This window comes from Gymnoscopelus braueri (genome assembly GCF_963280865.1).
Source record: "Gymnoscopelus braueri genome assembly, chromosome: 15".
Classification (NCBI taxonomy): Eukaryota; Metazoa; Chordata; class Actinopteri; order Myctophiformes; family Myctophidae; genus Gymnoscopelus; species Gymnoscopelus braueri.
The window spans coordinates 22,640,173-22,657,625 of NC_137620.1; the positions used below are offsets into that span (position 1 = coordinate 22,640,173).

The 17,453-nt window shown below is 39.8% G+C and overlaps 1 protein-coding gene across 1 annotated transcript; it reads left to right on the top strand.

Annotated features, from left to right (window-relative positions):
• The first annotated feature begins 1,948 nt into the window (after positions 1 to 1,948).
• Positions 1,949 to 12,184, top strand: larp7 (La ribonucleoprotein 7, transcriptional regulator). The gene is made up of 13 exons (XM_080451443.1): positions 1,949 to 2,069; positions 3,296 to 3,541; positions 3,819 to 3,919; positions 4,086 to 4,169; positions 4,727 to 4,891; positions 5,583 to 5,688; positions 5,823 to 6,167; positions 6,693 to 6,822; positions 7,243 to 7,385; positions 8,106 to 8,242; positions 9,834 to 9,993; positions 10,395 to 10,486; positions 10,817 to 12,184. The coding sequence occupies exons 2-13, from the start codon at positions 3,334 to 3,336 to the stop codon at positions 10,901 to 10,903; spliced, it is 1,758 nt and encodes a 585-aa protein (XP_080307569.1). The 5' UTR covers positions 1,949 to 2,069; positions 3,296 to 3,333; the 3' UTR covers positions 10,904 to 12,184.
• The last annotated feature ends 5,269 nt before the right edge of the window (positions 12,185 to 17,453 follow it).

Genomic DNA, 17,453 nt, shown 5'->3' on the forward strand with positions numbered 1-17,453 from the left:
ATTTGATGTTGCCATTTTGTTCATGGCAGCTTGCCTTTAGCAAGTCTTAAACATTGTTAAGAAAGGTGCTCTTTTAATAAAAGTTATTGTTATAATTTTGTCTTATTCCAACAACAATCCCACCTCCCATCATTAAATAATGATTGACAGTTTTGACAACAGTTGAGACTTTGCAACACTCTTTCATGAAACCTGTAGGCCTAACATTTCAGAAGAGAACCAAATTACAACCCAAAACTTGCAAAATAATCTTTTAAATTATTCAAGAAAGATCTGGGCGTATGACTGTGGGTTGTCTAGCTTTTGTATGTAAATAAACAGATGTAGGTTGAAATGTGAAAAGTTATAATACTCAACTTTCTCTTATTTAAATTGAATAACGAGTCCAAATGAAGAGACTGCTCCCGTGTCGTCACCCTGGATAATAATGGCTAGTGCCTAGTGGTGCCAGCAAGTCTAAACACTTGACAGTAGCAACACTTAAATTCCTCACAATAGGGTCACTGTGACAGGCTGGAAATATTTCTATGTAGTCAGCCCACTTGGTGGTGTACTGTATCTCAAAATCGTACTCCTGGAGCATCTCGAGCCACCATACCAGCTGACCTTAGGTTTCCTTAACCACATACGTAAACCCCATACGGTGTCTAGAGTCCCTCAAGGCTCTATAAGTGTGACTTTTTTTAAACGAGTTTGGAGAGTGACAAAACACGGGGGAAGACCACATGTTTGAATCTCGACTATGGGAGCTAAAGGGAAAGGGGTTTGCCACAGTGTGGTCTGCCGCTCTGCTACATCAGTGGTTCTCAACCTGTGGGTCAGGACCCCCAGGGGGGGATTTTGGGGGGGTCCCCAGATGACAGTAAAGTGACAATTTAAGGACTTTTAAGACCTTTTTAATGCCTACAAAAAAAGAAAAGAAAAAGACCATTACTGCATCAAAAGTAATAAACAACCTATACAATTAAAAACTGGCCAAATTGTCAAATAATATAAAAAAGGCAAAAATTATGAAAATAGCCGATCTACATGTAGATCTGCTTTTTTCACAATAGTTATCAGTGGAACCGATCCGAGTCAAACTAAATGTAATGCCTCAACTCCTACAATTCCTAGTGCTTGTCAGGGTGGGGGGTCCCCAGTTCAAATATGATTATTTTGGGTGGGTCCCCAGTTCAAATATGATTATTTTGGGGGGTCACGGCCTGAAAAGGTTGAAAACCACTGTGCTAGATGATCCACTGTTGATGATCCACACAACAGTCCACTGTTGTGCCATCATTTTTATTTGTTTTGCTACGCCCCAGCAATAAAAATATATTGTAGTCCAGGATGACAGGCTTTGGGGACACTTCCTCTAATAGATATCTATGCCTTGATGATTACAAGGGGCCACTGTAAATAAATAAAAAAGGCCAGTAATATTCATGCCAGCCAGAGAGGGGCAGCAATGCGCGATGAGCGCCTAGTCCAAGTCTGACATTAAATAATAGAAGAAGACCACCCAACAGTGTTGCCATGTCTGCTTATTATAAGCAACTTTGAGCTTCTTATCCTGTAAAGTTGCTTAAATATTTGTAGTTGCGGGTTACGTTTTTTTGGGGCTTGTTTCTAAAGTGTACTTGTTTATTTGGGCCTGTTTCCAAATAGTTTATTATTATTAAACCAGTGGTTCTCAAATATTTTCATGTCATGGACCCCCGGCCCAAATTAATGAATAATTATGTATTTGTCCATCTGAAAATGTTTTGAGACATCAGACTTGTGTTGTTAGAATGTTTCAAAAAATCAAAAATCCACATTCTTTTCCAAGATGTTTTGAAAATAGCAGATCTACAAGTTCAAGTGCCTGTTCGCTTCTTGTGGGCTTGTTTTCATAGACCTGGTTGCTTATGTCTCTCGGAAGATCTGGCAACGCTGCACCCAACACACATGACGGCATCAGTATGCGACAATCAAGCAATGCCAAGCATGCGACTTGAGAAGAACGCATGAAATGAGTGGTGGTGGTGGTTGTTGTTCTGAAGTAGTGAAGTAGCTTCTACAACAGAGTTAAAGGATAATAACTGGTATGTATTGTAACGGCTTTAGTTTTTGCTTTATGTTAAACTGTGACCTCTTGCATTTAGATTCGGGTCATTACTTTACTTTGCACTTTGCTCAAAACAAAGTGGACATGTTATAACTACAGCAGCTTGTTGCTAAGGCTAGTTAGCAAAGCAGAAACCAGTGGTGGAAAAACTGCTCACATGTTTTACTTCAGTAAAAGTATCTATACTGTAATGCAGAAATACTGTAAAATTAAAAGTGTGGAATTCAAAATACACTTGAGTAAAAGTACAAAAGTATTGCCATTAAAATTAATTTACTTAAAGTACCAAATATAGAAAGTACTCATTGTGCAGAAAGTCCCAAGTTTTCAAATGTTTCAAAAGTATACAAATATTTATGAAAATAGTAGATCTAAAGTCAGACTCTATAAAATACATCTGTGACTTGTATTTGTCTGTTGTATATCTGAGAATGTGTGAACAAAATGAAAAGTACTGGCTGTTTTTAAGTAATTCGTTGGTCGGCAGCACTTAAATGCCTTTTAGTATATTGACAGTTGTTTTGAGACAAATATACAATAATATAACAATGAACCTCGGAATATTGCTAGTGACAGTGATCTGAAAGTTGGTGATTATAATAGTAAATGCAGAGTTCTAAAGTGGGTACAATTCTAACTCCAGAGGACACATATGTACCCAAAATGGTCCCTGTACACAGTGTACAGTGTTTTGGCTAAGCATTTCTCATTCCCTCCCTAGTTAATATACTATGCAGGTGTCCCTCCTATCAGCCTGTTTACTGTCTCTGCTAGGAACCCCCATTTAGCCAATTAAGAATAGTCATTATAATGATAACGAGCATATGTAGAAATTAATATAATAAAGCAATAATAAAACAGGAATATAAATTGTAATGCTGTTACACTGGCGTATGAACCACCTACACACCTGTTAATTTAACTCAACAAGGCAATTCAATGTGCTTTGCATAAAACATTAAGCAAAGGAAACGCAGCAACGCACTATAAAACGACATTGATACAATAAAAACAAAATAAGTAAAAATACGAGTAAAATGACAGTGCAGAAGACTTAATAAAAAAATCCTAATGAAAGGAAGCAGGCTTTTTAGCTGTGCTTTAAACAAACTAACGGTTGCAGCAGACCTGCACAGTTTTCGGGGAGCTTGTTCCAGATATATGCAGGCCATATAAAACTAAATGCTACTTCTCCATGTTTAGTTTTGATTCTAGGGCGTAGCTCCAGCTCTGCCCACACAATGATGGACACAGAGAGGAGACCTGACGCAGACGAGTCCGTCACTGCAGACCCTGGCAGTAAGAACAAGGAGAATGAGAAGAAGAAGAGGTCCCGTGTGAAGCAGCTGCTGGGTGACGTGAAGAAGCAGGTGGAGTTCTGGTTCAGTAACGTCAACCTTCACAAGGACCGCTTTCTTAAACAACTCATTACTGAGTCACGGGATGGATGTAAGGCTCATTTTGTCACTTTCTTGTACTGTGTTTAGCATTGTTTTTATTGCATTTTAATGTCGCAGTAGTCTGGATTACCTGTCACCGAGATTCTATCTACCATTATGCCTGATACATTTGCTGAAGTGAGATTCAGTTGATTTAATGAAGCAATTCGTAATTTTGCTGAATTGTGTGATCTATATATTTTCTCTTCACTGCAACGATGTAGCTATATAAAATTGTTAGATTTTGCTCCCAGATTTCACATCCTAATGTGTTTTATGCTCCCCAGATGTTGATATATCTGTGTTGACAAGTTTCAACCGAATGAAACAACTGACATGTGACGTCAAGTTGATTGCCAGAGCACTGAAAAATTCATCTCTCCTTGAGGTATTGAATTTGTTTCTTTAAAGTATTTTGATTTGGTAGCCACTAGCCAGTAATGAAAGCATGCATACTTTGTAATACAGTAGAACCATAGTACTTGCATCAGTATAGAGATCATTAATGGCTTCATGATGTATGCCTCAACTGATCTGACTTTGGGCGGTTTCAGGTTAACCTGGAAGGGGATAAAGTCAGAAGGCAACTACCAATTGTTGACGATCCAAAGGATGTAGACAGCCACACAGTCTATGTGGTAAAACTGTTTTATTTTTCTGCTTTACTTGCGTTATCACCAGGTTCCCTATTTGATAGTTAACATTGTATTTTGTAACTCTGATGCTTCTCATGGCTTTGCACTGAGTAACTACAGGTTTGGGATAGAGCCGAAATAAAGTAGCATAGGTAACATGAATTGCAATTGTGTGGGATGCTTTTCTAGAATGTTTTTCATCCATTCATCTTATAAACATTATAGCCTGCCAAACATAATCCTTACAAACATAATTGCCATTGATACATTTTTGGGTGCAGTGGAAAACACCATCTAACACATTTTACAATCTTGCATAAATCGGGATGGTTTAGAATCAGCATTGATTGACAATAGATATGAAATTAAAGATGAAACTGCGAATTGGAAGCTTTGTGGTGATTGGGATTTGCTTGGCCCATTCAAAGATCTGAGCAAGTTCTTCCAGTTCCTTTCACAGAGGGAAAATTACTGCGAATATGTAATTTATCACAAAGTATATTAATAAATTCCGAAATATAATAATAATATATAATAATAAAGTTGAATTATTTTTTCAGGAACTTTTGCCCAAGGATGTGTCGCACAGCTGGATAGAGAAAGTGTTTGCAAAATGTGGCACCGTGTCTTACGTTAGCATCCCAAGATACAAGAGCTCAAACGACCCCAAGGGTTTTGCCTTTGTGGAGTTTGCGACAGAGGAGGAAGCACAAAAAGCTGTAGAGGTGAGACTGATGACTTCTAAATAGTGTTAGTTTGTTGTAGTTTTGTCCTAAAACCTGGAAAGTGAGTTCAGAATGGGGTTTCCTCACCAGATTTTCAAAGCTTTTTTTCCTGTAGCATTTACGATTACAGCCGTTACTGAGTCTGCAGCCGTGGATTTTGAAGCCATTATGTGCTTTTCAGATTATTATTTTTTACTTATATTAATTGTGTGCGTGGTACACAAATCATAAAAGGTTTTGATTTGTTGAGATTATTAACAAAACATGAATATCATAAGACTTTGTCTGCTACAGAGCTTATTTTATGATCCTACATCCATTGCGAAATACATTTGGAAATCTGCAGTGGGAACCCATGGTGGAGATAACTATTGGGTTGGCCTAAAAAAAAAGATAACCTATGATTTTATGAATGTTAAAATGCCTGCAACTTTTTCTTTTTTAAATATTCTTTTGTGTGGCTTTTATGGCTTTATTGATAGGATAGTAGTCTGACAGGAAATTGGGAGAGAGATGCAGCAAAGGCTGTCAGGATCGGGACTCGAACCCGACAGCTACTTTGGCGCCTAGGTGCCTGGACCGCCAGTGGTCCAGGCCATGCCTGCAACTTTTGTCCACACCCTACAAAAATCTGCTTTCAACCTGGTGATTATGTTGAAATAACTCAACAGAAGCTTTCCTTTAATACTAGATGTTGAACAACCCTCCAGAAGACGCTCCCAGGAAGCCAGGGATTTTTCCCAAGACAAAGAACAGGAAGCCCCTCCCTCCACCAACTGCTGGCAATCCCCTACCAGGTACAAACTAATTCAGTTAATCAGGAAATTGACTACATTTCTGTTAGTCACTGCCACCCACTGAGTTTTAGCGCGGAGAATGAACCTATTGTATCCATGAATAGCCTTTACTACTTTGCTTTTTGTTCTCGTAGCTGAAGAAGAAGCTGAGGAGAAGAAGAAGCGAAAGAAGAAGAAAAAGAAAGAGGGCGCCGTGGCACAGGCGTCTGCAGACGAGGCCCGAGAAGCTAAAGAGCAAGAAATGGAAGCCGAGCCCTCGGAGAGGAAGAAGAAGCGATCTGAGGTGGACGTTTCGGACTCGGAGGTGACCAGCGCGCAGAAGACACCGGCCAAACAGTCTGACAAAAAGAGACGCCGGTCACAGCCCACAGAGGGACCTGAAGGTGAAGTCCAGGGTGAGATGCCGTCCAAGATGAGGAAGACCAGCAATGGAGGAGATGGAGAGAAGACGAAGGATATAACAGACAGTGACATGAAAGGTAAGGCATCGACTAATAACTCATGTTAATGTTGACTGGTGATCAGTGCACCAAATCAAACGTGCAAGGCAGGATGACACATGCATTTATTGAAAAAACGATGCAGATGCTAATTAGTTTGCCTCTGTGCATTATTTTAGACGTAATGTGTAATGATGCACACATTTTGTGTTGACCTATCATCATCGAGTATTCTCTGTGGCCATGGTATACATTTTAGTAAAGGACTGTTCTTCAATTCCTTCAACCTGAGATGCTATGATTACAGACCACTATGAAAAACATGTGACATCATGGTGTCAAGGTTTTTGCCACAACACGTGTAGATGACCTCCACAGGCCTCCTATTGTGCATTCTCATTCTGTCTGTCTCATTTTTCTTTTTTCTTTTTTTTTATAAAACCCAAGCTTGAAAGTGGTAAATTAGTTGAGGTAATTGCTTTGGACCACTGACCCGACTTTTCTAGACCCCTGAATTGTACACAGACGTGAAACCGTGGGGTGATGCCTATTAATCTCTTTCAGATGCACCTGCTGAAGCTGACAAGGAGGTTGCGGGCGGTGAGGAAGAGGTGCTGAAAGCAAAAAGGAAGAGAAAGAAGAAGAACAAAGAGAAGCTTGGGGATGAAGTCATCCCCCTCAGAGTTCTCTCCAAGTAAACCCCTTTTCTATTTCCTTCATCCACATGTGCCTTGTTTTATTGAGCTAACTTTCATCTCATATCTTCTTTCCTTATTTCTTCATCCTTCTACTTCTGTGACTTTAGTTAGACTTGTTGTGTTGAACTTTATTAACCACATGAACCCTAGTGTCCCTATTCTGGGCAAGTCATAATAGGCCGACATTTTGTTAAAATAAGCAAGCTACATTTGACATACAATGAAGTATGTAGTGTTTAAGTGGTTAAGTTCCTTCAGTGCTACCTATTGGTTACACAGGTAATACTCTACCTGAACTACCTGGTGTTGGCATAAATTAATCAACTGAAATGCCTTTTATACGACCGGTGGACATTTTGAGGCAACAGCATGGTGATGTTTCTTTCTCCCTCTTCATCGTCCTTGGCTCTGTGAAGGAAGGATTGGCTTGAGTTGAAGAAGGAGTACATGGTTTTGCAGAAGAGCAGCATGGCCACTCTGAAGAAGAACATCGCCAAGATTGAGTACAATGAGGGAAAGGGCCAGATGGAGACAGACAATGGTGTCCAAAATGATAAATGTGAGTTTCTTTTCCACTTCCAGTCTGGCTTGGGCATTTCTCAGCTAAAAAGATAAAGCAAGAGATAACTGGTTAATAACTTTGAAACAAGGAACATTATTTTATTCTTTTTTTTTCCCAAATGGATTTTCAATATGGACAAAATCAAATATATTTTGACCATTGATATTGTGACAATATTGTGGTGATTACCTTTTTTAATATATAGATTTGCTCAGGGACATGTTTTGATTATATAATGACCAAACGGCAAACCATATGGCAGTTTGTTTGTAAAAGATTTATACATTTTAGGCTTTAAATATGCCATATAGTTGCTCAATATTTATTAATTTCACACACACAACTTAGTTTAAAATTCTTTCTGTTGTGCTACTTCTATATAATAGTAGCCTTTTTCTGTGGTGGTGTTGACTATGCCTACTCCACGCCTATTTCAGAGCACAGCACGCTGTGATTGGTTGGACGCTCTATGCACTAGTGCCAAGGTTTAGGTTTTTCCAACTATAATGCCACGCTTGGTGCTGTCGAGTGTCCTGACACGTCTGCATGGATTCAATGCTCAATCAGAATTTCAGGCGTTGTTATGCTGCTGGTGTGAATTGGGCATAAGACTGCTAATATTACAATGAGTTTGGCTGTTGACAACATCAATGTGTTCCTCAGAATTAGGCTTCATGTGATTAATGTTTTGCATGTGTTTGTGTTTTGTCCCGGAAGCCGAGAAGCCGAAAAAAGTCAAGCAGGAGGTCAAGCAGGAGATCAAACAGGAGATCAAGCAGGGACCTCAGTTTACAAGCGGTGTCATCGTGAAGATTACACATACCACGTCACTTCCCAAGAGACAGTTCATCAAGGTGACACACCAGTACCTCATAGCATTGTCTTGAACTGTGTAGCACCAGACCAATATATCTGCCATTATGTTTTTTATTAGTATCGACAGTTATGCAGCATTTTCACTTTCAACCTGGTGTCCATGTTCTGTTTTAAAATATGTCCAAAAATTGCCGATCTACAAGCTCTCAACACGTGGCTTGTAGATGTAGATTGGCTGTTTTTGAAAAAAATCAATAGGGGTTATGTGATTAGATAAAAAAGTTGTTTATTTGAAGTAAAATAAATAGATAATAAAAAGTTAGTTTTTCAAAAATATCGATCAAAGCGGGGGGGGGGGGGGGGGAGAAGAAGAGGGGTGGGGGGCAAGTGGGAAGGAGATCAAAACAAGAGAGCAACAGAAGGCCAGACAAGTTATCTACATATTTACAAAGTACCTGAGATAATAAAAAACTAAGGTGCCTGAGCATAGCAGCAATGTATGTATACTGTGCATGTTATACTTATACTGTGCATGATATACATATGGACATTAAGGTGCTTAGAGAAAAAAGAGCACAATAAAAAAGACAAAAAAAGTCAGTGCGTTTTACATGGGATTAAGGTGCAAAAGGTCAGTGCGTGTCCACCTAGGGTGGACTGACCCTAGTATAATCCGCAAGTAGCTCCATGAGGGAGTGCAACAAAAACTCATTTGTACCTGGTGTAGTCCACAGGTGTGTCCGAGGGGGAGCTAAGTCCAAGTCATTGTCCCTGGTATAATCCACAGGTGTGTTCAGGAAGAGCCAGAAAAGTTTGCACCGCCTGCTGTCAGGCTGCTGAACAAGGCTTATGCCTCATTCAGCATTCTGACAGCAGCCGGAAACTGCACCAGAACCTGGTGGTGGAACTCTTGATACTGCGGTAGAGCCCCTTGCCCGGTCGCGGTCGTTGTAGGGGTTTGAACAGTCTGTGACTTGGGTGGTGCTTGTCCTTGATGATGCGCTTGGCTTTGACCACGCACCGCTTTTTGTACAGTTCCTGGAGTGCTGGGAGCTCGTCTCCCATTATTCGCTCTGCCGATCGCACTACTCGCTGTAAGCTGATCTTTTCTCGGGCAGTGCAGTTCCCGTACCAGGCCGTGACACAGCCTGTTAGGATGCCTTCAACAGAACTGTTGTAATACAGCCTGAGGATGCGATGTCCTACTCCGAGCTTCTTCAGGCGGCGGAGCCAGTACAGTCGCTGCTGAGCCTTTTTCCTCACGTGTGTGGTGTGCGTCTCCCATTTGAGGTCCTCCTCGATCTATGGAAATTAACGTTGCGATGGGAACGATGTACAAAAACGAATTTCACCCACTTTTTTACCTTGTAAACCTGTGATGTGACAATAAAACTGATTCTGATTCTGATAATCAGTGGTTTAGGACTACAAAATTGGGATCTGCACCCAAAAATCGGGCATGAGTCAGGCTCTAGAACAGCCTTGCCTTTCATACTGTATGTATGTACAGATAGGAGACTATGTGATGATATTTTATGTTTAAAAGCACTTTGGGTATGCAACAAAAGTGTGGTGGTGTTTGTAGTAGTTGGATAGGCTATACGTTTACCTGTTAATGCTTTTGTGTAGGACACGCTCTCCAAAGTATCACCGGTGGCTTACGTGGACATTTTGGAAGGGGATGCAGAGGGTCACATCCGGTTCCAGAGCCCAGAGGCAGCGAAAGCCATTATCGATGGTAGCATGGAGATCCAGAAGGACCACAGCTGGAAACTTGAGATTCTCTCTGGTATGGGCTTTATTTGTTTTGTTAATCCCTTGCCTAGTAGTAGAGACGTTTGGCAAAAGTAGATGCATGCAAGTTGTAAAGCCAGGAGTCAATGTGAGATGATTTGATATACAGAATTTGACACATCATTGAGATATTTATGATATCGTAGCAATTCACGACACAGTTGAGAATTTGCATTACTTCAAAACGACAGAAATAAACATCCTTTTGATTTGAGTGATCTTTAACAATCTGGCAATGAATAAAAGCTCACCTGTGAGCTTGTAGATTTTTCACTATTTCAATAAAAAAAAAAAGATAATAAAAAAGGAACAGCTTTAGACATAGAAGGTTTCCACCCGACAGGGATGATATGACATTCAAATAAAATGTTTTTTTGAATGCCTTTTTTTTTATAGGCGACCATGAACAGCGGTACTGGCAGAAGATCCTAGTGGACCGCCAGGTGAAGCTGAATCGTCCACGGGAAAAGAAGCGGGGCACAGAGAAGGTGAGGTTCATAGGCATTCTATGAATGGGATTACATGACTACAGAAACATCTCATAACATTATTTTATTAGCCATCACACTGAGACAGGCACAAACTTTTTTTACCTGATGTTTTACCTCAATTTAGCACTGATATTTAGAATTTTGTCTTTATTCTATAGATCATATTTTGTACCTGACTAGTTCACATGTCAAAAATTACATACTAAAGAGTTCCATTTGAAGGCAGAATAAGACCTTTTTATAGTGGTATACAGTACTTGTTAACTCATCAGTGTCATGCTGTTATAGCTAAAATTCCTTTCCTTTCCTCTTTTCTCTTCTCTTCAGCTCATAGCTAAAGCAGAAAAAATCATCATGGCCCGCGCCAAGGAGGCTAATAAGCACCTCCGCTTCCTGGGGAGTTCAAATGTGTAACTGACAAGGACAGTGCATTTTTACTTGCCAGTATTTACAGTATGATCTGAACATAAATAAACATAAAATATGGGTTTAATCCATTTAGACCTGAGGCCGATTCTAAGTAACTAATTCTTCTAAATCCTGACCTAAGTTACCTTTCAGGATTCCAATTAAAAAATAGAAAGAAATAGCGGATCTACAAGCTCATGACGAGTCGCTTCGAGTTTCTACTTTTGATGCTTTAGTGTGACGCTGTAGTATGATCAAGATCATAAACACAAAAAGTTTAAAATTGGAGATGAGAGGTTTCTGCCCGACAGCAACGATATATAGCAACAGCGAATATGACACAGAGGTGTTCCCGGCTTGAAAGGTATAACAACGTATAGCTGTTCCAGGTCTAAATGGGTAAATAGGGATGTAACAATTCATTCATCCTACGATTCAATATGATTCACAATACTGGGTTCACCTCACTATATGATTTTCTGACAATTTTAATTTATTTTAAATTGTTTTATAAAAGCAAGATTGCAGACAAATTCTGATTATTTTAATTATTTCTCAGACAAAAACTAGAAAATACTTATCTGACAATTAATGAATACTCCGTCATGATATGTTTGTGTCAGGCTTCATACTTGGTCAGGTCATGTGTAACATTCTTTTTTTGTTGTTGTTGTCTTTAGTGACACCAGTGATAGTTATCTGGTCATTACAGCGATCTGTTTTAACTGGGATTTCCAGAAGTCCATTCGAAATGAAACGGTCTCGCCGGAGGTGCTGCCCCAAAAATAAACTAATAAAATGTCATATAAACTACACAGTGCACTGCTGCATTCACAACTGCAAAAGCCTAATTTCTACTCTGTAGTACGACGTGCATACGGGTGCGTGTGATGAACAAGCGAACTCAGAACTTGATCAAGTCCTTAAAAAGAGCATTGCGATTATTTTATTTTATTCACCAATTTGAATCATCACATATTTGTAGCGATAATTAACAGTCTTGCGAGTCGCGACACATAGTTACATCCCTAGTTTGAAACGGAAAAATAGAATTCCCTATTTTGTCCTAAAACTAGACGCCCCTACGGATAATTATGCAGAAGGCTACAATGCCAAGAATGCATGCAGCATTTTGGACATAATTGTTTGTTTTGTTTTTTGTTCTTTAAACCTGTACATACTGTAAATATGATTGACTCATATTTAGCTGAAAAGATACATTTGTCAAAGCATTTCTCATTTTTAAGACATTGGCTTTTCTTTTTGGTGAAATAAACATCATTATTTGATGAATGCATTCTCATTATTCTCTACATAATTGTTTGATATAAGGCACAATGTATGATTTTTCAGTCTTTAGAAATGAAATAGATTACAAATACAAAGTAAAATATAGAATACACAGATTGATTTCATGGAATTTATATATATATATATATATACAGTGTGTATATATATATACACACACACTCGCATCTATACGTTCATACATCTATACGTACATACATGCATGATGTTAACTTGGATTTAATTCAGTGAAGAAGTTGGAGGTAAGAGTCACCTGAGTTTGAAAACGTCTTGCGTATTTAATGGTGAAAACAAGCATAATCATCAAACATGGATACATGTTTGAGACTTTTCATCTGAGTTCATTATTCTAAAGTCTAACATGAATTACATGTCTTAACATGTGTGTGTAGCAGATTATTTTCCAACGTGAAACTGTCCCCCACTGCAAGTTGTGGGTTGTTTCCAGCTCTGTGTCCATTTGTCCAACACTCTAAATGAAAAATGTATGTGCCTTGTCAAAAAGATCACACCCCATTTAGCTTAGAGTCAGGGGGTTGCCCTCTAGTCTGGTCTACGGTGCCCTCTTGTCTCTGTTAGAAACCCTGCAGGCAATTCTGTTGTCTGAGAGGGATGGCTTCAAAAACTCTCTGGCTGGGTCCTCCTAAAGTCTAGTACTGACTGGTATGATAAGAGCCTGTAATCTGTCCAAATACACTCAAAGCCAGTGCATTCACTGTTCTGGCCTGGGCATGGAGGCATTGCCTTAGTACCGTGGTTCTCAACCTGTGAATCGGGACCCCCAGGGGGGTAGCGGATGATGGTTTTGGGGGGTTTCCCAGATGACCGTGAAGTGACAATTTAACAACTTTTAAGACCTCAAAAAAGAAGAAGAAAGAAACGAAAGAAGACCATTACTGCATCAAACGTAATCAACAAACTATACTATAAAAACTAGTGAAAGCCAAATTGTCAAATAATATAAGAAAGAGGCAAATTCTTTGAAAATAGACTATCTACAAGCTCACAACGCCTCGCATTGCAAGGCATTGTGAGCTTGTAGATTTGCTATTTCCAAAACTTTTATCTGTGGAACCGAGTCAACTAAATGTAATGCCTCAACTCTTACAATTTCAAGTGCATGTCAGGGTGGGTCCACAGTTCAAATATGATCATTTCAGGGGTTCACGGCCTGAAAAGGTTGAGAACCAGTGCCTTAGTGTATAACTAGAGCTATCCTCTTAACAACGAAGGCTTGGGGATTGGTAGCTTCTGTTAAGTAAGGCCTGCAGCTAACAGCATGCTAGGCAGGTCTTTGGTGTGTGTGTGTGTGTGTGTGTGTGTGTGTGTGTGTGTGTGTGTGTGTAAGTGTGTTCATTAGTTGTGCTTTTTTTCAAACATTGCTTCTGAGCTTCTCGATCGCTTCTTTTTGAACCACAGCAGTGTGCTACACTATGCTCCAATTCTTAAAGTCCTCTTTCATGGTAGATCTTGCCTGGAAGGGTTCCTTGTGCTCCAGCCAGGCTTAAACGGGCCGTCTGGCCAACTCAGGGCGCCGCCACTTGTGGGCATTGTAATCGGCATGCGCTGTGGAAAGGTATACATCTGGTGGAGGATTATACCCTTCAGGCTTGTGATGGAATTTGGGCTCAACACGCCTGGTTTTGTGTTGGTCATTGAACTCACTGATGCTGTCAAAGGCTGTTGGGTTTTTTCCCCAAGCCACCTTTGGTTTAAAAGATTTTGCTGGCTCTGTGGGCAGACCCTTGTAGTCCTGACGGCTGGTATAGACCCTGGTAAGTGGATCACTGTTGGGTTGGTATGTAGGCTTTTCTTTGGGTTTTCTCTCCACTGGGTGTGTGATGTAATGTGTCCTGTAGGTTGTGGTACCATCCACATTTGGTGTTTGTCGCATCGTCTGGGCTGGGTTGAAGTTCTCTCTGATTTTACAGTAAGCATCCCTAAAAGTTGTAGTTGTCGCACATTTCCCTGTGAGTTTCAGGTTGTCACGCAGCTTATTTGGTTGGCTCTTGTGAGTGTTCCATGCCTGGTAATCATCTTAAAAAGACAATGAATACGGGTTTGAGTCAGTTTTGTTGTATTGTATTATCAATATTTTGTCATATCAGTTTTAGGATATGTCCTTTACATTTGACATGTACTGTATATATACTGTACTGTAGAACAATGGTTCCCAAACTGGGGGTCCCCAAATTATTTTGGGGGGTCTCCAGATGATTGGCTTAATGTGCAACACTGTTTCTGTATCTGCACATTTCTAAGTGTTTAAATGGAAGGACTTTTAAGACCTTTTCAATACCTCTAAAATGAACTAATAAGACCATTACTTCATCAAAAGTAGCCAACAAGCTATAGGCTACTATTAAACAAAATCAAACATTGGCCAAATTGTCAAATATTACCTAAGAAGGAGGCAGTTGTGAGCTTGTAGATCGGCTATTTTCAGTATTTGTCTGTGGTACAGAGTCAAACAAAATGTAATGCATCACCTTCTACAATTACAAGTGCTTGTCAGGGTGGGGGGTCTCCAGTTCAAATATGATAATTTTGGGGGGTCACGGCCTGATAAGTTTGGGAACCCTTGCTGTAGAAAGTAGTAGGCAAAAATGTGTACCTTTGTACAATGACCGCAGAAACATTTTGGCTGTTGGAGGACAGTAGTTCCATGTTGGGGTTATGATGTGCTTTTCCGCTGTGTGTGGGGGATAATCTGCAGCATAGGTGGTAGTGAATCTCATGTGACCTTCAGATGGCACATATGGCTTTGAGATGTTTGGTGGCTTTTGGATCGGCTCAGGGATCCCATGGTCTGATCTTAAGAAGAGGAAAAAAGGAAACGAGTCTCAAAATGTTAGATATATTGAGATATTATTGGCTTTTGAGGCACAGCCGATAGCACTCCATCATGAATTACAAAGTCAAAGTGACGCTTGGTCAAATATGACTAAACTACAAGTGAAAGTTTCTCAGTCAAATTTTTACTTGAGTTAAATTACTGGAGTACTTGCTTTTAAAAAGTCAATTTTCTCTTTAATATCAGTTCATTGCTGTATTCAAATGTTGTCATTTTCCAAAAACACTGCTATTTTCGCTATATTCCTAGAAATGTAGTGGAGTCAAAAGTACATTTTTTGTCTTTGAAAAGTAGTGGAGTGAAAGTCATAAGCATCCAAAAATACAATTACTCAGTAAAGTATAGATACAAAATGTACTTAGTACTCCCTCAAGTAAATGTACTTGGTTAACCCATTAAAACCGGGAAAGCATCGGTGTCAATGTAGATCTTAGTATTGGCTATTAAAAAATAGCAGATATACAAGCTCACAGCGCATCAATTTGCATCGTGCTTCGAGCTTGTACATCTGCTATTTTTGAACATTTTTGAAAAATCTTGAAAGTGTGAGAACCACTGATTTAGAAGGCATTCGTAGAATCGGCCTCAGGTCTTAATTTGCCATTTACCTGAATGTGGTATTCCCTTCCAATGTGTGGTAATCCTGTTTGTGCTGTTTGACAGCACTGATGAAGTGTTCATGGAACTTGTCCTGATATTCTGTGAGCATGCAGCCAGGAACCTGGACATGATGAGGCTCCTGGACATGAGCTTTATGGTAGCACTGGTGCTTCCTGTGGGACGGAGACAACATCATGGTGGCTTTGTACAATACGGTATTTGCTATAAAGAATAGTTGGGCTTAATTAACCAAAAGCAATCAGCGTGCTTAAAGGTTTAATGACATTCACTTTTACACCACATTCAAAGTCTTTGTCCTGGTCCTTCAAAAGTGTACAAAAAGTTTTAAGTGAAAATTCCATTCCAGTGATCAATGGCAGGTGTTTTTCTCTCACATTTCTAAAGCCTTTTCAACTGCAATGAAAAAAGAAATCTTTGCCTGCGGGTGTTGCTGGTGAGGGATTTTGCCTGTCAATTATCGCCTCTGCTCCGCCCCCCCCAAAGGAAAGGATAGGGGAGGGGAGGGGCGAGGAGGAGAGTGGGCGGGATTAATCGACTGTGACCTCACTGTCGAAGGGCCAAGCTCAGATTACTTTTCAGCCTAATTATTCAGAAAACACCAGACCACAGAAAATACACTGAATGTTCTAACTTCAGGTTTTTTGGGTGTAATTGAGGTCATAAAACCCCAAATAAAACATTGAAAATAAAAAAGTGAAAATGAATGTCATGATACCTTTAAACAGGATTGTTTTTTCTTGTTTGAGGGAGGGCGTCCATCTCATATCTAAATACTGTAGAAGATATAAGACATTGAACAGAATATGTACAACTTTTCTGTGTTTGTAACGACAACAGTTTCGCGGTCACCAGACACAGCAGCTACGTTCATTTTTTAAATGAAAAACAAATCCAAATAGAAACACCACCATCAACAAAAGTATATGCCCAGTAAGCAACATACAGTAAACGGGTATAATAAATAAATGACCTCACCTCATTGGTGTCGATTGGTGTGTGTGAACAGACGACGCGCTGCAAGCTACATCATTATAGGATGCGTGGTGCGTGTGGATATGCGGTGGCCTGTGTGTGTCTGCCTGTTCTCCCTGTAACCCTACAACGTTTTGAATTATTGACCAGAAGGACATGGGTTGTGTTGAAAACGTGCGGCACACGTAACGACTGAGTGCTTCTAAAAATAAACTCCTGTGGATTATTCTTTCCCGCTCGGTGATGCGAGAAAGAGCAGCGAGATCAGGGCTTTTTGATTACAATGTAAAGAGGATTTCAGGCCCTCCATTAATCTTTGTGTTATGTGATGAGTGATGCAAACAATTCACGTATAGCCACTGTGCAGCCTTCTATGTTATCACCATGGCTACGTTGTTCAGAATTGCAGAATGTGTACGGTGCAGTCAGGTCGGACACATTTCAACGTGACCATGTCAGCTGCGGTCGTAGCACACTGACTGACTCCATCTGTCACTTTGTCACAGATCCAAAAGGCCAGCAGCAGACATGGGAAAACATGCTGTATATTTTATAGCTGCACCACGTTTGCTTGTCTTATCACAGGCATCATGTGGTAATGGTGTCTGATTCTTCCATTTTTCATTTCATATTAACCATTTATGGCACAGTGTTGCCCATTTTTAGACCTCACACCACCCCTCAGTTTTTTTTTTATACAAACAAATATAATATATTATCAGACATGTCAAAATGAGGGCCTGAAGTGGGTTTGACCCCACAAATTGGTATGATAAATATCACGTTTTTATCATGTTTAAG

Bases quoted from the DNA above. Each gene is read 5' to 3' on its own strand.
- larp7 (XM_080451443.1), top strand. From the start codon at position 3,334: ATGATGGACACAGAGAGGAGACCTGACGCAGACGAGTCCGTCACTGCA. The intron at 6,823-7,242 runs GTAAACCCCTTT...GGCTCTGTGAAG, and splicing joins CCCCTCAGAGTTCTCTCCAA to GAAGGATTGGCTTGAGTTGA. The intron at 10,487-10,816 runs GTGAGGTTCATA...TCTTCTCTTCAG, and splicing joins AGAAGCGGGGCACAGAGAAG to CTCATAGCTAAAGCAGAAAA.